Here is a 22954-nt window from a genome sequence, read left to right on the forward strand (position 1 = left end):
AGTTTGACATGCTTGCTGTAGACAGAAGCAGGCAGTGAACTAGCAAATGAGGAATAAGACCATTTCTCCCAGAAGTGCTCATAGATAACCCTGGTGAGGAGGTGGGCTGGCTGGAAAGGCTGCTTCACACCAGGGAGCAGGAGACAGTGGTTCTGAGGCTTAACTGGCAAGGAGGGAGCCCCTGGGGCACTGGGAGAAAGTTCTGGGCCAAGGCCCTTGGTTGCAAAGGAGTGAGCGTGGCACCGTGCAGCCACAGACAGAGCTAGGGGTGGAGAGCCTGGTGAGCCAGAGGAAGAGTGGCCCCAGGTGGGGCCAGTGAGGGTCAAGGGGGGTCCCAGATGGGGGCTAAATGGAGTCCAGGTGGGGTCCAGGTGAAGTCCAGGGGGTTCCCAGGTAGGCAGGGAGACGCCTGACTTGGTGCTATGGAAGCCAGGAGAGGACCGAGGCAGGAGACTCACCTGGTCTGATTTGTGTTTAAGAAGAGCCTTCCGGCTGCTGATTGGGAAGAGATGATGGTGATGGGGGATCAGGCAGGGAGCGTGGTCAGAGGTCAGAGGAGACCATGCTGGAGGCTTGTGGGGCTCTGGCCAGAGTACGCCGTATGTTCAAGGCCCCTGTGCCACACACACGTGCACACAGTTTTACTGCTCGCACTGTGCAGGTGCCCCTCTGTCTTATGCCACCCTGATGTCGCTATTTTGCGAGAAGCCCCTTTTATTTGAATGAGTATAAAATGTGTTGCTGAACAGCCGGTGGGGGCTGCTGTGTTTGCAAGGGCTGCTTGGTCTGCAATAAAGCATGGCCCGTATACCTCCACTGCTTGCATCTTCTCTCAGTTCCCAGGTCCAAGGAGGTCCAGCCCTAGCAGAGGAGCTCGGACCCCACAAGGCCCTACTCCCAAGCCCCAGCCAAAGGCGCGTACACTGAGCTGTTTCCCAGACAGCTGTGTCCAAGGCCCACAGAGACGCTGTGGGTCAGAGGGACGAGCAGCATTAGAGGGAAGGAGGGAAGCACAGCGATGAGAGGAGGAGCCCTGTCCTCAGAGATCGTCTCCCACTGAGACTCTGCGGAGCCTGCGCTCCTGTCGCCCCGGAGTCGGCGAAGGCGGATGACAGCGAGTGCTCAGAGCCCTGCTCACTGTGCGGCTGAAACGGTCATGGGGAGGACTCAGCAAGATGTGAGCAAGCGTGGGCCTTACTTATCAACAGCCCAATGCATGGGCTTTCCACCAGACCTCAGGTCTGCCTGCATCCTGACATCACTCATCCATCCGGCCTCTACACCACGGGGGACTTCTCCAGGCCACAGAGGGCCCTGACGTGTGTGGGGCCGTGGCACTGGCCCCTGCTCCTGCTCTTTCCACGTTGGGCCAGCTAACATCGGGAGGAAGTGCTACCCAGGGGACCCACGCAGCCTGGCTCCCACCCCTTCGGCTCTGGCTGGGGGACTTACGTAGCGCTGCTGTCCAGTGCTGACCAAGCAGCATCCCCTGGAACACGAGGACAGAGCCACTGACCCCATGGCAGTGCACAGCTAATGCAAGGGTCCCAGGTGGGTGTCACAGCACCTTCGGGGGGATGTCTCTCCCGACACCCGGAGTGGGAGCTCTACGGGCTCCTGACCCGCCTACTCCCGAGGATTGGACGATGAACTGATGTTGTCTAATCGCCTGTGCTCGCCCCGTGATTAGAAACTGTCTTTAATGAAAACACCACCGTGGAATCCTGAGCCAATGTCACCCCAGCTCTCTGAAGAGCTTTGCACAGACATAGCGTGGGATCTCATTACGCATCTGCAACCTCTGCGACAAACACACTCATGGGGCTCTAGTGCTGCTTGAGTGAGCCAGCATCTTCAAGGCTCATGGATAGGGGTGTCATGCGGAGGGGTGGCTGTGGGCGCTGGGACGGATGGCTGGACCCCAGGTTCCACTCCCCCCATTCCTGCCCGTGGTGCAGACTATGAACACATCCAAAATATTGTCCCCTCTGCTGCTATCCTCTGACCCAGTGTCTGGGGTTCGGGCTGTAAACAGCCTTCTCAGTTGGTTCCAGTCAACTCTTCAATAGTTTTCTACATGGGCTCTGACAGGAGAAACTTCTGGAAGGCCTTTCCTAGGGAACCCACCTGACCCCTCCTTTTGGGGCAGGAGCCTTCTGAATGTGTTTTTCTTAGGGAATTGCCTTTACAAGCCTCTGGCCTTCTGTGTGTGTGTGTGTGTGTGTGTGTGTAGGATTAGGGTTATAGTTAGGGTTAGACCTGCATTAGGGTTAGGGTAAGGGTTAGGATTAGAGTTGGACCTGCGATAGGGTTAGGGTTAGGGTTAGAATTAGGGTTGGACCTACATTAGAGTTAGGGTTTGGGTTAGAGTTGGATCTGCATTAGGGTTAGGGTTAAGGTTTGGGTTAGGGTTAGGGGGTCAGGGTTAGAGTTAGAATTAGGCCTAGGGTTAGGTTTGGACCTGCATTAGGGTTAGGTTTAGGGTTAGGGTTAGGTTGGACCTGCATTACGGTTAGGATTAGGGTTAGGTTTGGACCTGCATTAGGGTTAGGGTTAGTGTTAGTGTTAGGGTTAGGGTTAGGGTTAGGGTTAGACCTGCATTAGATTAGGGTTAGGCTTAGAGTGAAGGTTAGGGTAGGGTTAGGGTTAGGGTTAGGGCTTGGGCTTGGGCTAGGATGAGGCCTTGTGCCAGGGCTTGGTTTAGGGTTAGGGTTAGGATTAGGGTTAGGGTTAGGTTTGGACACTCATTAGGGTTAGGTTAAGCTTATGGTTGGATCTGCATTAGGGTTAGGGTTAGACCTGCATTAGTGTTGCGGTTAGGGTTTGGGTTAGGGTTGTACCTGCATTAGTGTTAGGGTTAGATTGAAGGTTAGGGTTAGGGTTAGGGTTAGGGTGAGTCCTTGGGCCAGGGCTTGGTTTAGGGTTAGGGTTTGTGTTAGGGTTAAGGTTAATTTTAGGGTTAGGGTTAAGGTTAGGGTTGAGGTTAAGGTTAGGGTTGCGGTTATGGTTAGGGTTAGAATTAGGATTTGGATTAGGGTTAGGGTTATTAGGTCAGGGTTATGGTTAGGGTTAGGCCTGTATTAGTGTTAGGGTTAGGGTTTCGCTTATTGTTAGGTGTGGACCTGCATTAGGGTTAGGGTTAGTGTGAAGGTTAAGGTTAGGCATTTGGTTAGGGTTAGATTTAGGATTAGGATTAGCGTTAGGGTTAGGCTGGGACCTGCATTAAGGTTAGGGTTAGGGTTAGGGTTAGGGTTAGGGTTATGGTTAAGGTTAGGTTTGGACCTGTATTAGGGTTAGTTTAAGCTTATGGTTGGATTTGTGTTTGGATTAGGGTTAGGGTTGTACCTGCATTAGAGTTAGGGTTTGAGTAAAAATTAGGATAGGGTTAAGGTTCGATTTAGGATTAGGGTTAGGGTTAGGGTTAGGCTGGGACCTGCATTAGGGTTAGGGTTATGGTTAGACATGCATTAGGGTTGAGTTAGGGTTAGGATTAGGGTTAGGGTTAGGGTTAGGGTTAGAGTTAGACCTGCATTAGGGTTGATTTAGGGTTAGGGTTAGGGTAGGTTTGGACGCTCATTAGGGTTAGGGTTTGGACGCTCATTAGGGTTAGGTTAAGCTTATGGTTGGATCTGCATTAGGGTAAGGGTTAGACCTGCGTTAGGGTTGAGTTAAGATTAGGTTTAGGGTTAGGCTGAGACCTGCATTAGTGTTAGGGTTAGATCTGCATTAGGGTTTGGTTAGGGTTAGGGTTAGGTTTGGACCTGCATTAGGGTTAGGTTTAGGGTTAGTGTTAGGGTTAAGGTTAGACCTGAATTAGGGTTAGAGTTAGGGTTAAGGTTGGAACTACATTAGGGTTAGGTTTAGGGTTGGAACTGCTTTAGGGTTAGGGTTAGGGTTAGGGTTGGAACTACATTAGGGTTAGGGTTAGGGTTACGGTTAGGGTAAGGGTTAGGGTTAGGGTTGGAACTGCTTTAGGGTTAGGGTTAGGGTTAGGGTTAGGGTTAGGGTAAGGGTTAGGGTTAGGGTAAGGGTTAGGGATAGGGTTAGGGTTGTACCTGCATTAGGATTCGGGTTCGGATTCGGATTAAGGTTACGGTTAAAGTGGAATTTCCTTTTGGTGTCTTTTAATTGTGCAGTGTACATTGCTATTATTAAGAATTAAGAATTCTTTTTCTATTATAGAGATTAGCCGCTTTCTTCAACAATTCCTGATTTATTCACTTTTGTTTGCTTAGGGTTTTTATATTGTTGTAGGTCATCCTATAAAAATATCTCCCTCTTTCTTATATAGTCATTTATTTTTCTTGATGTGTTTTATTGTTTCATTTTTTAAATACAGTAGGCTCGGGTGACGGTGGAAATCAGTTCCTCCCGGGACATAACGCGGTTTTCGCCTTAAGTCGGAACCCACCTCCATAAGCGCCTACGCCACTCACATGGAGCACACACACAGCAGTAATGAGTGAAACCGTAAAAACAATGTAAAAGAAAGATAACAATTCCTGTCCTTTACTTGTGGTAAATACTAAAACATGAAGCACGCATGTACATACATCGAAATGACGGAGCTCTTAAATGGGAGATGGCGACGTAACCAGGAAACGGCGTCCGTGGAGTCCGAGGTGCCCCGAGGGCCGCCTGTATAATTCACCCCGAATTTGTTTTTGTCTGATGTCCGCCCATTTTAAGGCAAACTGATGAGGCAGCTATTGGACAGGGCGCCGTTCGGATTCTGTGTCTCACACAGTGGGAGGAGGCTGCCTTCACAATTGTTTGACAGGAGGCATTGTGCTCCCGAGTGATTACGCTATGAGTGATTTTGGGTTAAATAAACAAGGTTTTCGGCTCAATTTATAGGTGGCGGGGTGTTCGGAGGCGAGCAGTCTGTGCTGGGTGAACGCGCCCCACGTTCTGAGAAGCCCTGTCGGGGGTAAGGAGGAGGCGGGAGAGGGTGGGGGCTGCGGGGGCTCACGGCGCAGGGATGCACTTGGGGAGGTCATTTCCGAGCCCCCCCCCCCCGACCCTCCAGGCCTCCTCTGTGGCCCAGGGTGCTGGTCTGTGAGCACCGCAGGCGCTGCCCTCTAGGCGCCTTCCTCTGGCTGTAAACGTTTCCATGGCGCTCAGAGGACGCTGCTGTCCCTCCGAGATGGACACTGGACAGCCTCTGGCTGCCTGGCCGCAGGAACGTGCATGAAGCGGTGCTTAAAGTGACCATTGAAGGCCTTGGGGAGATCAGAACATGAGCGAGCGGCAGGAACAGCCCCCCCCCCCCCAACCCGCCCCCCAGCAGGCTGCACGCAGGCTCAGGTGCGCTTCCCACCTGCTGGGCACCCGGTGCCCTCTCAGACGCCAGGTCTCCACGCCGCCCCAGGCCAGGTCTCCTGCTTGAGGGCACAGTTCTCCAGGGTCAGCGCTGGAAAGAGGCCATGCCCCCCGGGAATATTTATCGAGCGCAGGTTTCCATCGCAGTGGAAGGCAGAGCTGTGGGACAGAGGGAAAAGTGTGCGGAGCCCTGCCTTTCAGGCTGCCGGGCACATGTCCTCTCACAGATCAGAGCCGCCTTTAAGAAGAATAACCTTACTCTGAAAGCGTCTAGAGGCTATCACGACTGAATGCCAGGCCCCGTTATTCCATAAAACCCCTCTTCTCAATGACCTTGGCCAAGAATCAAAGGAGAGGGTTCATGTCAGTGTCACTGGGGAGTAGCCCAGGGGCGCAGAAAGGATTAGGATTAGGGTTATGCTGGGACCTGCATTAGGGTTAGGGTTAGATTTAGGATTAAGATTAGGGTTAGGGTTAGGCTAGGACCTGCATTAGGGTTAGGGTTAGATTTAGGATTAAGATTAGGGTTAGGGTTAGATTTAGGATTAAGATTAGGGTTAGGGTTAGGCTGGGACCTGCATTAGGGTTAGGGTTAGATTTAGGATTAAGATTAGGGTTAGGGTTAGGCTGGAACCTGCATTAGGGTTAGGGTTAGGGTTGGACCTGCATTTGGTTTAGGGTTTGTGTTAGGTTTGGGGTTATGGTTGGACCTGTATTAGGTTTCAGGTTTGGTTAGTGTCAGGGTTAGGCTTTGACCTGCAATAAGGATATGAGCGCATCTCTGTAAACTCACATATTCCCAGTTAACTCGGTGTGTGACAATGTAAATGTGGAATTGAAGTCTGTACTTGGGCAATGGACCGACACTTTATAGCCTGTGACAAGCGCGGGCAGGCCTAACAAGAAGCTGGTCTGCATTCTGCGTTACAATACTCCGAGCTCTCAGACACTTCGATGCTTTCGGCAAATCGAGTCCACAGTGCAACTGTGGGAGGCAAGCGCTGTGGCTCTGAAAAGTAAAAACGCACAGCAAACTCATACGCTTGCTTTTCATTTACGGCTTTTCACAAATGTTTTACCTTTAAATTTCTTAGAGCTTTGCTGGAAGAGCCTTAAGGGTGACAGTAAAACCTCTGTAAATGTTGAAGAGGCTAAACATTACCCTGAAGTGAAAGCTGTCTGGTTGGAAGTTCCCTGTCACCGACCACACCGCTGAGGTCATCAGTAGCAGCAGCGAAGTCTCCCAGGTCAGCCACCAACGGAGCCGCTTCGGAAGGACGCAGCTGTTCAAAGCATGTGTCCTCCTGGCTTCTGGCTCGAAAGCGTTGACCTAATTTACCACGTGGCTTTCCCGTCGTGGCAGCCCAGGTGACACCCTTGCATACGCAGAGAAATGGCTGCTTTTGTTAACTGTGTTCCTGATTTTATGGCATCGCACACTGGCTGCCGCCGATCACCAGCACCTGTCCAGCGGGTCAGGCTCGCTAAGCTGGACGAGGGGCCCATTTGAGTAGCACCCGGTGCATGACGGACATGACCCCCAGGGGCTCCTTTCTAGTGTCCTTTGCCTAATGGTGATTGGACTACAATTCCTTGCTAATATTCCGCCTGCCCAACACCTTTCCTGCTGGCATCTCAGTATTTCAATTTCATCACCACAGTTCTCATTCCCACTCTTGCAAAACTTAGGCAGCAATTCAGTTGGGAGAGGCGAGAGTCTACTATGTATGGCAACTTCAAGGCACCCCTGGGACCTGCCGGCTCCCACCGGGATGGCCACGTTGGCACTATACCAATTCACTGCGAATAACCATAGCGTGCATGTGGACCTCGCAGCATACATGCCTTTCCCTTCAGCACCTTCGGGTCCAACAGGATGCAAAAAAAAAAAAAAAGGAATGCAAGTTGATGTGGTAACCAACTCCATTTTCAAGTTCATATTGTTTGCATTAAATTTATGTCTTTCCTGTTTCCTTTCAATTAGTCTGTTCAATGCCGTCTTGAAGAAAGTACTTTTCTGAATTCAGGGGCCACAGAGGTAGCACGAGCTTGCCACTCTCTCTTCAAGCTCTGGCCATAGCTTGCTGTGTATTTACTCAGATTTGGAGTTTTATAAAAATGTTACGGAAGTATTTCAGCGATTAAAGGCAGTCACCCCTCCTGGTGATTCTTTTTAGATCAGATGCAACCTACGCCCGTGACTCAGTAACCTTGTTCTGGACTCTGGGATGGACCTCGTGATGTGTGTGTGTGATGGGGGGGGCGTTTAGACTGCGGCAGCGGTTCAGAAAAAGTCAGGGCAGCACCTCTGAGGAGGAGTCCGTATTTACAAAGCCTCCTGGCCTTCATTAGTTTAATGGAATCCATGTCCGGGTGTCCCTGGAGCAGCATGCACTCTTTACCCAGTATTCACAGAAGTCCATGGAAATGCAATGCCCTTTGGAATACATACCCTTTTCCTTCTCTCTGGCCAGGCTGCTTTTATTACGAAAGCTCCAAGGGCAATGGGAAATTATCTAACTCGTTTAGAACAGGGACAATGAGTGACGACAGGCTACTTCTAGATGTAGTATCAGACTTTTCTGGTTTCTGCATTGTTACCTTTGACACAAAAATCACCATTAGTGCTAATACACCCCCCCCCCCCGCCCCCCGCCCCCCACCCCAGCTGCTGGAGTAAGTTTAGGTTGGGGCATCTGTACATTTGGTTTGTTGGATAATCTAGGTCTTCCCCCACATACCAATCTGGATCTCAGACCTCGGGTGTCTCCCAGCACGGCGCCCCACGCACTAGCTTCATTTTGCCTTTTCCCACCATGTAGAGTTAGGCTAACCTCGGGATAATTTTTCAATGCCCCTTCACCTCAGCGGGAAAACAATGGCAAAAGCGTCGCTCATGAACATCATTTAACTAAAATGTATTCGGAGCTACTTCCTATTTTAACTCTACAGACTGACTGGTTTGAACACGTTGTGAGGCAACTTAAAACTCAGGCTTCGAGCCTCGGCCTCCCCAGGCTCGGTACAAGTTCTAGGTTAAATGTGTGAGCATGAATGTGTCAGTGCGAACTTCAACCGTTTGTAAGACAATACTCGTAGACTCACTTGCAATGCTTTCTTATTTTGCTCTTAACCACCCCCATGACTTTCATTAGTATGCAATTACGTAGCCGGAGCATACATTACCAACCCTAGTGGTTAAATTTGTGCGGCACATAAAAACAGGCACTTTCAAGGTGGTCTCAATATAGCAGTTAACTGAAATAATCTCATTTTAGAGAAGTTTGATCCCAAACTCACTATCACTAATATTTTCTTTTAGATGTGGACTATTTTTTAACACAAGTGTTACATTCCATTAACTTAATTGCTTTCTAACAAAACCAGTGATGGTAAGAAGGTAGATTATGAAAAAATTCCATTAGGAAGGAAATCCAAGTCAGCTAGTGCCTCCACTCAAATGAAATCTGTAATAAAACAAGTGTAATATGCTAATGAGACCACATGGCCTTCCTTCCGGACAGAGCGGTGGAGCTGCGCCAAGGCCCCTGCATGAATTCCGTGCACCGGGCCCCTGCATGTACAAATCACGACGGACTTAATACTTCTGATTGAGAAACCATATTCAACTGATTTTTCAGGGGGAAAGCCATTAACCCTTTGAGACAACAGGTGTTTGAAGAGCCAGTCTCCACTACGGGCCAGGAGAGGTGAGCACAGACATGTGGGGAGCAGGGAGGTGAGGACAGGCTGCACCCCAACAGGAGGAACGCCAGTCCCAGGGTGAGCTGGGCAGGGTGGGGAGGGGGGCGGCAGCACTTGGTTAAGTTAAGGGCAGGAGACAGAAGTCTCCGACGGGAGCCACGAGGGCAGGGCCTCAGCCTCCAGCTCAGTGTTCGGAGGCGCAGGCTGAGAAGCGTGGGGAGAGGGGGCTGCCCAGGAAGACTCGGGTGCCAGTGAGGCTCTGAGAGGAACGGCCTGGGGTGTGTGCAAAGGATGGGGGCTTAGGAGGCAGAGCTTAGAGCTCAGACCCCCCAGGAAGGCGGACACGGCTCTACCACCCACTCTCCTGGCGCAAGCACTTGGCGACACGAGTCCTTTCCCCACGCAGACACCACGGGGTGCTGGGCCCCTTCCCTCTGCCCTGCATCTCAACCCCACGCGAGTCTGCTCCTCAGCCGGACACGGTAGCGCCGTGGGTGCGCACCCCCTGGGCACACCGTGGAAGTCTGTTGGCCGAGTTTTCCCTAACGCAGGGACGGCACGCATCCTGACACCTGCCAGGGAGGCGATACTACAGCTCCAGGGTCAGTTCTCATGCTTAAGCAGGAAAAGCACCCATAAAAACAATAAATGAACATGTGTGTTGATTCAGACATGCTGGGGGTGGGGGATCTCCTATTGGTATCGCCTTCAGTCGCACGTGGTTCTGCAGGCACGTGGGACCGGGGAGGAGCCACTCCACTTCTCCTCTCCGTGTACCATGTCCACAGGTCCACGTCTTTTACTCGCCACCACACCACCACCCATAAAAGGCAGCCTTTTAGGAGGTCCTCACATTCTACCCCGGGAGCCGAGCTGTTCCCCACAGCGTGGCATCTTGCTAGAAAGGACAGCAACCCTGCAGGCCACAGAAGCCCGGTGGCACCGCCACGGCCCCCAGGCCCCCACGCCCCATCCGGCCCGGAGTTAGTGCGGCAGACACAGCAGTAGAGCCCTGCGCGTGGGAGAACCAGTTTGATTCTAAATTGAGGACCAGTGTCAACGAGCTCGTCTCTTCGTGCGGAACGAAGGTATTCCAATGGAGACTTTGTTAAAGAAGCCACAGGGAAAACTACATCTGTGTACCATGAATGTGACAGAGAACATTTCTTTTAAATAAAGGTATTCAAGAATTTGTAACGTTAAAAAATCACCTCATGTATCACTTAGAAATGTTTTCTAAGTAATTTTTGCTATTAAATAAGATTGTAATTTAGCCAGACATTTCATTCTACAAAAAATCCCTTGCTATCAATACTAGAAGTAATTGTTATCAAGGAATAAAGACAGACATCTTACCCTAAACAAGCAAACACCCCTCCTCCTCCCCCCAAACTGGAGAAAGCTTAGAATCGTTTAAAGCGTTAGCTTCGCCAGTAAAGAGGGCTCTTGATTTGATGGGCATTTCCACTTGAGCCCATTACCTGCCCTCGATGCCCTGCAGTGGTTCTCACCTTCCTGATGCCGCGGCCCTTTAATACAGCTCCTCATGTGGTGGTGACCCCCGACCATACAATTATTTTCGTGGCTACTTCATAACTGTAATGTTGCTACTGTTACGAATCGTCATGTAAATATCTGATATGCTATATGTGTTTTCCGATGGTCGCGACCCACAGGTTGAGAACCGCTGCCCTAGAACATGTAGGTCTGCACGCACCGAGGACGGACTGAGGAAACCTGACGTACCGGTGGCCGCACACGCCCAGCGGGCTTCCCCGGCTGCTTGGCCCGTGACCGCGCGGGCGCGTGGGAGCGTCTATGTGGCGCTCCACCGTCACTACCAAGTACACTCATGTCACCAACTTCTAGACTGAAAGCTTAAGTGTCAATTATTGCATTTTATCAAACAGTGAAAACTAAAGCGACACTAGCACTCCTCACCGTAAGGCAGCGGCTCCGTGTCTAACGTTATCACAGCCCGGACAGAAGCGGGTCTGCAATGCTTTCCCCTTCGCCCACAGCCTCGCACAACTTCTCCGGCGTGAAAGGTGGCGATGCGACCCGATCCCTCGGAGAGCGCCCTGGAGTGTGACTGGGACGAGGCTGCAGAGGGGGGGAACCCGCACGGAGTCACGCCGGCCCCGGGGACGGGTATGAGCAGCGGGCAGATGCTGTCCGGGTCCTGCAGTGACAGCACCAGCACATGAGCGCCGCCCGCCCACCACACCCCACGAGAAGCCGCTGAGCTTCCGGGACCGGACGACCCTCTGGATTCTGCCTGCGTCCCCTGGGCTCACGCTCCTGTGTGACATGCGACCTGCACTGTGGGAAGGAATGCCTGTAACATGAGAACACTGCCGGAGCATGAAAAGCATACCCGTAGAGTCATGTCTTCTGCAACACGTGACTCATTTCAGCCCCAAGTTTCAGAACTTCACAATAAAGAAAACGTAATTTATAAAAATGAGCCGTGTTTATGAATGTAAACATTCACCCTAAGAATTTTTTATTGTCCAGGAGATGTTTCGCAGAAGAAAGTAACAGTATCTGTGAAGCAGAAATGCACTCCAAGGGCTGAACTAAAGATTCATAAACACAGGCCAGTTTACCGGGCTGCAGCTGGGAAAAGCATGGAGACATTTAATAACTCTTTTTAAGTTGACTTGCATGCAAGAAATTCATGGATAGCTTTTCTGACGCGTTTCCTAACCCGCCCCCCTCAACTTCCTGTATTGATGTGCAGCTCTGACTGCACCCAGAGGAGGGAGGGAGGGAGGGACCCCTGGGGACTGAGCATCCAGCTGTGCTGCCTCTGGCTTTACCCCTGCTGAGTGCCCCCAGTGTCCAATTAAAATGACAAAACATCAGCAGATTCTTTGCTTTGTGATGTAAACATAACACTACCTACTTGCAGAAATGACAAGAAATGGTTCAACAAAGAATCAAACTGGTTTCTTGGGCTAGAGCAGTGATGGCGAACCTTTTGAGGTCGGTGTGTCAGCGTTTTGAAAAACCCTAACTTAACTCTGGTGCCGTGTCACACATAGAAATTTTTTGATATTTGCAACCATAGTAAAAGACTTATATTTTTGAAATTTATTTTATATATTTAAATGCCATTTAACAAAGAAAAATCAACCAAAAAAATGAGTTTGCGTGTCACTTCTGACACGCGTGTCAGAGGTTCGCCATCACTGGGCTAGATCATGACAATGAACTTCTTTCCCCTCAATGCTGGGAGCAGACAGTGATTATTCTGGAGAAGAAAAGATAAAGTGTGGAATTAGTAATGCAGAGGCCCAAAGCCAAGTGGCAAGACTAGAAGACTGCCTCACACCAAAGCTACTCTGTTCCCATCTCTACTGGCACCTACCCCCCACTCCCCCAAAGTGAAAGAATAACAAAGCCATTGTAACGTAGTGTGCGGAACTGTCAGCTGACAAACACAAACACAAGTCACGCTGTGTTATCTGTGGTCACGTTCCTCAGGGTTAGTCCAGTAACTAAAGACTTGACATTCTTGTGTCTTTATTTGTCTATTTCAATTAAACACGTAAAGGTTAATAAACAGACAAAGTCCAGAGTTAGTAGGTTGGTATTATAACATTTATTAAAATAATGCCATGGGTTAATAGAAACAGCAAAGAACCAAAGAATTAAAACGCAAGCTATGTAAAATCCCAACTAAAACCCAAAAGTATCTAATGTATTCATTCATTAGCTAACTAAAAAGCCCAAGAAAGACAAGACACCCAATATAATAAAGTACTGCAAAACAATTGGCAATTTTCAGTTATCAAAATTGTGGATTTTGCATTTTGTATCCTTTTCTCAATCAAGAAAAAAATTCTTTTTGAATGTTATATAACATACATATAAAACAAGATAGAAAAATACATTATAAACTTGTAACAATGGCTGTAAATACATTATCTTACATGTTTCTCATAGGCAATAGGTTGGTTATGGTACATACATAGCATGAAACTACTAAGATAATAAAGAATAGACAAAAATACATGTCAGCTGTACGATAACATACAAGCGACACTCCCATCTACCCACGCTAGAAAATTACATAATACTGTCAAAAAAAGTCTTAAAAACTACATATTTTAATAAGAAATAAATTCAATAAAGAATGATAATACTGAGAACCAAGGCATTCAGAGATTTCAAAAGTCATGCTTATTTTTAGTTGATCCAAAATTGTTTCAACTAAGTTTTCAAAAGTTTGTTCAGAGCCAACCTTACTCATAAATGTCACACATCTATTTCATACATTTTCTTTCTTCCCCATAAAAGACCTTTGATAAACATCTAAAATGTCCAGGTATAACACAGCTGAGATGAAACTGGATCAAATACTGGTACTGTTTTTAAACTACTATCACCTCAAGTGTTTGAGTGTCGCAAATTTATTCAACCAACCAACCAAAATCAAAATCAAAATGGCACAGCACATATTGTAAATAAATCAAAACAACTGTCTGTGTAACAGAAAGACGAAGCAGTGGCACATGACATGGAAGCTGGCGGCTATAAAACAATGAGTCTATTGCATAGTAAATGAACTGAACCGGTTCCAAGGGAGAGAGGGTGCCGGTCACCACGGTGCTCACTGAGCTGTTGCTGACCTTGACTGTGCAGGTACGTAGGAGGGACGACTGATGAGCTGGGGACCCACTGCCCCTTGATATTTGCCACGCCTGGTACTGAGCAGTTCATTGAGGGTTTAGATAGATGTAGGCTCTGTGCACAAACCACTTCAACTACAGCACTAACTGAACTTCATGAGAAACTGGAAGCTTCAACTCAGATTGTAGTTGGAGTACTTGTACATGTGCACAATGATGCTAGTTTTTCACTATCTTTTAAAGTTAAAATAAAGTGTGTTAGGGTGTGTGTGGGGGCAGATTAGGTTAGTAAAACTAGCAGGGGAAACTGCCCCCGGGACCTGGTGTGGCAGAAAGAAGTCTGATCAAGTCTGGGTCAATTACACACCCTCGTCTCCAAATAAAAAAAGAGCTCGAATTCTGTCTGTAAACTGATGTTCAAATCAGTTTTTATCTCAGAGTCCTTTGGGGTAACATTAAATATTGCAATAATAAAAAGCAATCAATTATGATTTTAAAAGAATGTTTCAAAACTTATGAGTCAGGCATTAGAAAAATTATCCATTTTTTTCACAGTATCAGATTTGGCAAATTTGTATCAAGGTAAAGTGGCAAAAATTATAAAATTCAAACCATCAACTCATCTGTCTCCCTCACATCTTCTTTCACATACTGGGCGACTGAGTAACATGCATTAACTTGTATTCTGAGGGAGGAGCTGATCTTACGAGACACTTGACTAAATGACCATGAAGAAAAATAAGGCACTTCCTTTTCTTTAGACTTATTCCAATACTTAAAAAATAAAAAAGAAAGACAAAAAGGCTCTTTTGGTCTTTTGTTTCTTGACAACCACCAGAAAAAATCATTTAATGAAATAAAGGGTTTCTTTGTTCTTTTTCTTTTTTTTTTATAACACTTGAAAGTATAAAATGCTACATTTCCAAAAATATATATATTTTTTCTGCACCAGCACCCTTGTATAGTAAAAGTATCTACTTTTTGTTCATTTGTTTCAATGCACTACACTTTATCTACAATTTCATTACATGTATACAGCAAATAGGCAAGCATGGCTTTTACATCCTTAATGATTTTTTTTCTATACAGGGAGGTTTAAAAAAAATATTTGAACAGTTTGCCCAGTAATGTGACACATAATGCATGTACCTTGTTCTCATATGTTTTAAGGAGCTGTAAAATAAAGGTTCAGTAATTTTAACTCAGATATTTATCTTTTTAAAAATAGTGTTGCAGTTTTGTTCTTTGCATTACTTTTCAAAATTCCTCAAGTTTTTCTCTCATGGCACACTCCCGATACTTCCAATTTGGCAGGCAACATGAAAGGCTGCGATGCTGCCCTTTGAGGGCACTGTAGTGACTAAACAGCATATCCAATTTTGAATACTTGTGAAATCGCTTCACCACTGACATCCCTGACCGAAGGTTCATGCATGATGCATCAGCACACAGTACATTCAGAGCTGGACTCGCTATGAGGAAAGGGCTCCTAGGAAGTCCCTCACAGTAACCGCCTGTCACTGAGTAGTTCGGGGCCGTCCGCCTCCCTCCAGAAGGGAGGCCTTCTTACCGTTCGCTTAGGGCGGGGCATGGAAAGATGATCAGGGCTGTGGGATGAATTGGGCCTTATTGCTTTACTACTTCAGTGCAGGTTCTAGAACCATTTTCACCCAAACAGGAAAAAATAACAACAAAAACCAAAAGCTGAGTTGGAGGACAACAATTTCTTTGTCTTTTGTTTGGTTAGATGGTAAGACGAACGGACAAGTGCCTCAGCTCGCTGCACTGACGACAGGCAAGCAAAGGCGATTACCAGTTAACTGATCAGCAGGCAGGCATGGTCAGGTCATCATTGGGTGAAGAGTTCAGAGGTCAGAAGGTCATAGGTTAGTTGCCGGTGGCGGCTGGGTGGTTAGAAACAAAAAACAAAACAAAAAAAAAAAGAAAAGAAAAGATAGAGAAGAGATTAGTCTCAGCTAGTGACGGCTTAATGACAACATGAAAAACTAATCACAACTAATAAAAAAAAAAAAGCATGTGTAATTCTGACGAACTGATTGACACCATCTACAGAATACAATAAAAATCATGACAATTTCACATCATGATTTGAACAAATGAAGGAGAGCCCTCTCCCACAAAAAAACTGTTAACAGGAAAAAATAGAAATAAAATATAACTAACAACTAATAGTTAGTAGCTCGATGAAGGGAACTGAGAACGGCGACAATGAATAGTCCGTATACAGAACTCTGGAACAGTCAGTGCATTGTCAGGATCTGACTGCTACTAAGCATTAGTATTCTCTCAGATGCAAGCATTAAAGCAGCTATTAATGATGGAGGTGATTATTAATAACTGATGATTAACAGAAATGAATCTAAAGAAATTTAAATTTCTATGAACAATTTGGTTCAACATAAACTCTGGGCCAAACAAGGTTTCTTTTGTTCAATAAATGTTTATTGCTTTTTCAATGTTCTATTTACAAACAACATGGAATTTCTTGGCCTCATGATACAAAGCAGTACTAAACTGGAGTGTAGCAGTGTAGGCAACATCATGGGAACCAGGAAAAGGCCAGGCCTTCTGTGCTAGCCAACACTTTCCAGTTGGAAATACTATTTTACACATATAGGACACTTATAAAATGCACTTGCATGTAAACACTGTAAAATCCTGCCATTTAAAATTCTATACTCAAAAAGCTCTAAGTACATCAAAAAATAGAAGAAATTTCTAATTGATACCAATAAGGCATTTTAAAACTACAGCTTTCTTTACTCGATTTCAAAGCTAATTCTCTGCAAATACAATAAAATCTGACATTTCATATACATTCCTGCTTTATATATTTTAAAAGAAGCCACCTGTAAATACTATTTTCTTCTGCAAAATAACAAACAGAACAAATTTTTTTTAAAAAATTACAGTAAAACATAAAGTAGTTCTCAAGTGGAAAAGTTATCGTCCCCAATGTCCTTGAGTTGTTCCTTCCTTAGTCAGCCTGTCACTCTCTGCTTCACCAAACTTGGTCCACTTAACAGTAGTATGATTTTTAAGACTCATTCAACAGCTTAGTTATTTCTACTATATTCTGAGGTTTGATAGAAATTTCTGTACTGTTGCCACTGTGACTATGGCAGAGGAGATACAAAATACTTCAGTGCAAAGGTAGAGTCTGTGCCACTTCGTAAATCAAAACCCAGTCAAGTCTCGGCTTCACAGAGTTAAATGATCTACGTAATCGACTGGTTTACCCTCATGTAACAAAAGTGCTTTCTATGGTCTATCATTGTAGGATAGTTTATAAATACTACAAAAATACTGTGTCTTCAGTGTGACCAAATCTTCCTTGAACTGCTTAAAAATAGAATTTTATTTAAAATAAAAGCGGCTATTCCATAATCAAAGAAGAAAATAAATATTTCACATGTAGTCCTACGATTTCATAGGTATTTCAGAAATAGAGAATCTTAAAGCATTTTTATATTAACTAAATTTTTGTTTAAAATTGTATTGTTTCTTATAGAAATTGTGTAAATAATGGATTTTATAAAATTATTATTCAGAAAAACCCTCATGTGTTTTGAATGTGGAATCCATAGACAAAGCACAGCACCATTTCTGTAACCAGTACACCTCCAGTACATCCTCTGCCCAGTCCTGGCCTCGACAGTACACACAGGTGTGTCAACTGTGCAAAATCACTTATGGTTCATTTCAACTAAAACATCAGTTGGTCTTTTATAGGCTTCGAATTCAGTTCTGAAATGTGTAGAGGTGGGCTTACTTTTAGTAAAGAACTAGGTATTTGTCAACCATGCCATACTCTAAATGCTCATATAGAATTACATGGTTACAGGTCCAAGGGCTGAATTTCCTTGTATTAAGTGAACACATATTAATCTTTCCTTCAAAAGATTAAAAGAATAAAAAAAAACCTCAAAAATAGAGAAAACAGTAGTATCATAAAATAATTTAAATGAAGGACTCCAGACATCTCCCTCAGACCCGAGTGCATACAGTGACAGTACAAGAGTATACAGAGTGTTCTGTTATTTAGAAAGAGGGAGAAAAGGTAGCATTTCGGTTTGCTGACATTGCATTTTGAATAAAAACAGTGACAAGACTAATCAAAACACTTATAACTACAAAAGAGCCATGCATGGAATGTGTTCTTGTTTTGAAATACAATAAAATCTTCCTAATATTTTCAACTATCTTAAGGTACTGGAGTATTGAGTAGGCCAATAATTATTATGTTAAAACAAAATTATGAAAATCTCAAAGGGGAATAAAAGGTTAACAAAAGACAAACTACTTTAAAATACTCATAACTATTTCAGCCAATAACTATGGGAAAAAGCTTCAAATTACTCATGGAATTATCTGGATTCTTTAAATCTAAATGGTATTTTTGCTTCTTGAAAATGTCCTCCTTCACTAAGGGACTTGCTCTGATGCCAGCAGGACACACTGTACATGCCACACTCACAGGAGTGCGGTCTTCACAGAGGATCACTGAGCTTGGGGGCCTATTTACTTTGTTCATTAAACAATCACTACAAGTAACGTATTAGTTAAAAGTCTTCAAGGCTCTTTAATCATATATGATGCTAAACACAGATGGTCGATATCTTTGGAAAGGTATTTTATTCTGATGAGGACAACAGCTGTGTCCAATACTTATCATTCGTATACAAGATAACCATGCGAAGAAGGCAGGCCTCTCACAAGTTCATCTAAGATGTAGAACTGGAGTGTAATCCATTACTTTTCCCCACCAGTATCCGATAGTTAGAGCAACTTCATCAGTAGGTAATAAATGTGCCATAAATAAAGCTTGTAAAAGTCCTCTTCTACCTTGCTTCAGATTTCTTGCTTTGTGATTTCAAGCTCAGAAAAATAATTCAATGTCAATAAACCGAAAATATCACTCCTCAATAAAAATAAATAATTTATAAAAGGGTCCAAGGGCATATACAGGACACAAATTACAAATGGTGAAAAGGAGAAAAATGAAGACTTATTTTCCAGTCACAGGTTAGTCAAAGAAAGTATTCAAACAGCTGGGTTCATGCCACCACAGAACTTCAAGAGATAGTTTACGTTTAGATAATAGATTTTAGCAGCAAATGACAAAAATCAAAGGATCCATTTTGGAATAAAACATAAGAATAAAAGGGAACTGATTTTCTGACTTATAAAAGATCCAACTGCATCAAAGTTAGCTTCACAGTCCTTACTTTGCTGAGTTCAGCTAAGTACTTGACATGTTTAACCTCATGTTTATACAGTGGCTCAAATATCTTATTAAAAAGGAAAATGGGAAACTAAATCTTCAGTTTTCTCCAAAAGAACACAGGAGGGCATATAGTCCTTTACTTCTCTCATTAAAGCAACCATCCGCTCTGTTCATTTTGCAAAACCAACCCAAAATTTCAAAATAATTAAAAGGTAACTTTTAGCAAAAATTTTTACTGAAAATAATTAAGGTGAAAACAAAATTTAATAGCTCCCCAAATGGACTAATTTATGTTGTAGTAAGAATAAATCATAGTACATACTAATAGAATTCAATAAGTTAAAACATCAAGGGAGAAAAGAACAAAAAACCCAACCCTTCAATCTGTCAATGATCATAAATTAATTCAGAACAGGAAAGGAAACGCTGTGCAGTAAGCAGGTACACATTTCCCCATCAGGTGTGGTGTTGCAAATGGTATGGACACCCCACGCATTTCTCATAGACAAGAACTGCAGAACTAAACTAACCTCGGTCTGCGGTCACAATCCTTTGGTAAGGATGGACACGCATATCGTGCCTTCGAACTTTAGTAGCCACCGCACCTAGTTAAATTGCAATCACCAAGACAAAGTTAGAAAACATTCACAAGGGAAAAGAAAACAAACATTAACAGCAGGTTTATCAAAATGGGATTTTAAATGTTCATTTACTACAAAAATTTCGTTTTAAGAAACACGTTAAGGCACAGTAGTTTTAAAATTAACCATAATATGTTGCGTATATATGCGTCTATTAATATTGCATTCACTTCAAACATCTTGGCCTTAACCTATGTCATCCATTCATTTACAATCCCAAGTCACAGTACTTCATGAACTCCACTAGTTCCAACCTTGAAGCTTTACTAGTCACATATTCACTGAAGTGCCTTTCTTGCAGGAGGATGAAAAATAATGCCATGTTTAATACTGACAATTACTTGCTAACCTTAAGACCGCTTCCAGAGTTTATTACTTAAAAAGGTTTATAAGCAATTCTTAAAGCCTACAGATTGTGGTTTTAAACTCTGAGTCAATAAGTATGAACTGCAATGAATTAGGTGATTAGTAAAGCAAACAGTATAGTACACTTAGCAGTCAGTATACTACTATACACTCCTTTATAAATTACCGTTATTTTGTAAGATTACAGACTAAACCAAATTAATAACATACGTTTACTTTCTATCAGTGTGCAAAAGTGCAAGTAAGTCACTGACTGCTAGGCTAAGCTTCCCTCCCCCCGCTGCTGAGACTAAGCGTTTGTTAAATTCAGATCTGATGAGGGTTCAGTTAAGACCGTTCTTGAATTCTTAGCCTTTCGTTGGGAAAGCCATACCTGAAGATAAAAGGAAGGGAATTAAAAATTAGTCACCAATGAAGATTTGATGCTATTACCAATCTCCTCACTACCACCAACACACATGTCTGCATCTGTTTTGAAGGGCACTGCTTATTTTAAAATAGTATGATGTGAGACTTGATATAGAGCATGCATGTTATCTGTGTGCAAATTTACTATAACAGCAATTTGAAGTAATTTTCTCAATTCTCCAAATGGTCAATCATCATGTTTTACTGCTTAGGTGGCAAAGTGAGAAATAAAATCGATCATAATGGATTTTTCTCATTTAGTACTCATTATTATTCATCTTATGATTGCCAATTAGGTATCGGTATGTTCTGCTTTTGTCAGTCTAAGAATTAAGTATTACAAATAAAAATTTCCCAACACAACCAAAAATACATTGCTTTACAATGAGAAACACTCTGCAGTGCCCCTTGTTGTTTCTAAGCAGTAAACTGGTCCATCATCCCTTGACATTTCAGATAAGTGATCACTACAAGTCTAATGCCTCGAGGCAAGCTCAGTGAGACCCTGCTCGGAGCTGGAGCAGCAGCTGTGGCTGAGAGCTCCAGCCTTGCAGGAAGCAACAGTCCAACTCCTCCAACAGACGCTGTGCGTGCAGCAGAGAGGAGCTCTGGGGAAGGAGCAGGCATGGGGCCGCAGGACAGAGCGTTAACAGAACAGAAGACGTAAACAGGTTATATGTTACATGTTATTGTAAAAATGCTTCAAGAAATGTGCAACAGAAACAAGCCTTTCATAAACAGTTCTATGGTATAATTCTGACCTGGAATACTTTATACAATGTTTAGAGATAACCAAAGACATGTACAATAAAATGTATTTGCTCATGAAACAGAAGGCACTTGAGTGCATGCACACACACAGATAACATACAGAGTGTTGTGGCTTTAATAGAACAATGAATTTTCAAGTTTAAATCTTTGTCCGGGTTCATTAAAGGCTTTCAAATTTTGTAAGTCAATATGAATGCTGGAAAAAAACACCTTAAAAGATCAAAGTCCTACAAGTCAAGAGCATGCAAGCAGCACCAAGGTCATACACCATTCAAGGAAAGAGGATTCAGATTCTGTCTGTAACACAAAGGGCAGCATGGAAGCAGCCTGCTCCACAGTGACTGGTCGTGTTACAACAGCTGCTGCGCTCTAGTCCTTCGTCCGCAAGTCAATGGGCTGAAATATCAGGCATGACTGGCATTTCAATCCACTCTATAAAGAAAAGGCGTCAGTAATGTCTTCCAACCACCACTTTTGTTCATGTAAAACGGAGCGTTTATAGTATGATCTTAATTTTTGCCTCAAGAGGGATTCTACTGCAGTGATTTGGTATTTACTTATCAATTCCAACCGTGCTATGAAATGAGGAGTTCTCTTATGTTTAACATTAACCTGGACTTCAAAAGAGAAGAACTACAAAAACCTGAATGTAGCTATTCACTGGGACCCTTTCATATTTTAAGTTATCACAAATATTAGAAAATACATACAATTATAGCAGTTTTTAAAATCTCAAAATATTTTCACATGGGTAATTAAAATTTAGCTAACAATTAAAGAAATCTCTGAGACGAAAAGAATCTGACTTTGTGGCAAAACTGAAGGAGAGAATATGCCAGTGGATAGGGTCAGTGATGTCAAATGTGAAAAGTATTTCCTATTTGAAATGTTCAAATTTACCCATCCAGAGCGAATCTGAGATACCAAAGCAAATCTGAACAAATCTAAGATGCAATTATTTAAAAGGAGAACCCTTATGGGGGGCTGAAATAAAACAAAATTTAGTCTTCAGTCTTTCCTAATGGAAACTTGTCTCTCTAAAACTGATACAATAATTTCAAAGTCTGGGGCAGAAAACGTTTTGAAGAAACATGTTAACCACACAGAGAAAACAACTTACCTAATACGCCGCTAGGTTCAATAGGGTACTCAAGGATTGACGTAGCTGGTGCCAACGTGTAGGGGTATTCGTAGGGTGTGTAGATTAAACCAGCTTCAGGCCCCGGAGGAACTATTGCAGCAGTGGGGTGAGGAGTTCCATTTGGCATGACCGCGGTCTGTATTTGTCTGATCAAAGGCATTATGGTAGGGCCAGCTGGCGTCGGGGTGCGCAGGGCAGCTGGTGGGAGAACAGGCGCAGGCCCAGTAATAATCCTTGGAGCAGCCTGGGCTGTTGCTGCAAGAGAAAAGGCAAGGGCTGCTACAGTAAGCAAAGAAATTTAGAAGGAAGTACAGAGAAAGCGGTGTAAATACAGGAAATGAGAGGGAAGTAGGAAAAAGAAAGAAAAAAGCAGGAAAGAAGAAAAATAAAAGGAAATCATTAGTACATGCGCTGGTCACACACAATGCCCAAGCACACCAATCAACTGCAAACGGCTTTCCCTTTCCCAATGTGATTAAGAACAAATGTGCAAAAACTAAAAGCCACTGTTAAAAAAAAGAGAGAGACCATTAAAATAGGTTATATTTAGTGCATGTATGTGATATGTCTATGTTTTTAAGACCTCATGAGGCTAAAAAGGTGCATGCAGAAGCACAAAAGTTGCATTAAAAAAATGTTTAAAAAAATATTTTGTAATTGGAGTCCCCAGAAACAGTTTTGCTATAATTTCTAATAGAGTAGCTTCAGTTTCAAA

The 22954-nt window shown here is 44.1% G+C and overlaps 1 protein-coding gene across 14 annotated transcripts in view; it reads right to left on the minus strand.

Moving 5' to 3' along the window:
• Positions 1-12611: 12611 nt before the first annotated feature.
• QKI (QKI, KH domain containing RNA binding) overlaps positions 12612-22954 on the minus strand; it is a 136898-nt gene continuing 126555 nt past the window's right edge. For 4 of the 14 annotated variants that reach the window (XM_036316015.1, XM_036316016.1, XM_036316013.1 and 1 more), the window contains 3 exons: positions 22219-22518; positions 19443-19517; positions 12612-15568 (listed from right to left, as the gene is read on the minus strand). In XM_036316015.1, the coding sequence (XP_036171908.1) occupies positions 15552-15568; positions 19443-19517; positions 22219-22518 (392 nt within the window). In that variant the 3' untranslated portion in view covers positions 12612-15551. Of the gene's footprint in view, positions 15569-16105; positions 20293-20995; positions 21531-22218; positions 22519-22954 lie in introns of those variants that run through there. The other 10 variants (XR_004968680.1, XR_004968679.1, XM_036316012.1 and 7 more) reach the window with 7 other exon arrangements.

The sequence above is a fragment of the Myotis myotis genome, unplaced genomic scaffold (assembly GCF_014108235.1).
Source record: "Myotis myotis isolate mMyoMyo1 unplaced genomic scaffold, mMyoMyo1.p scaffold_m19_p_7, whole genome shotgun sequence".
Lineage (NCBI taxonomy): Eukaryota > Metazoa > Chordata > Mammalia > Chiroptera > Vespertilionidae > Myotis > Myotis myotis.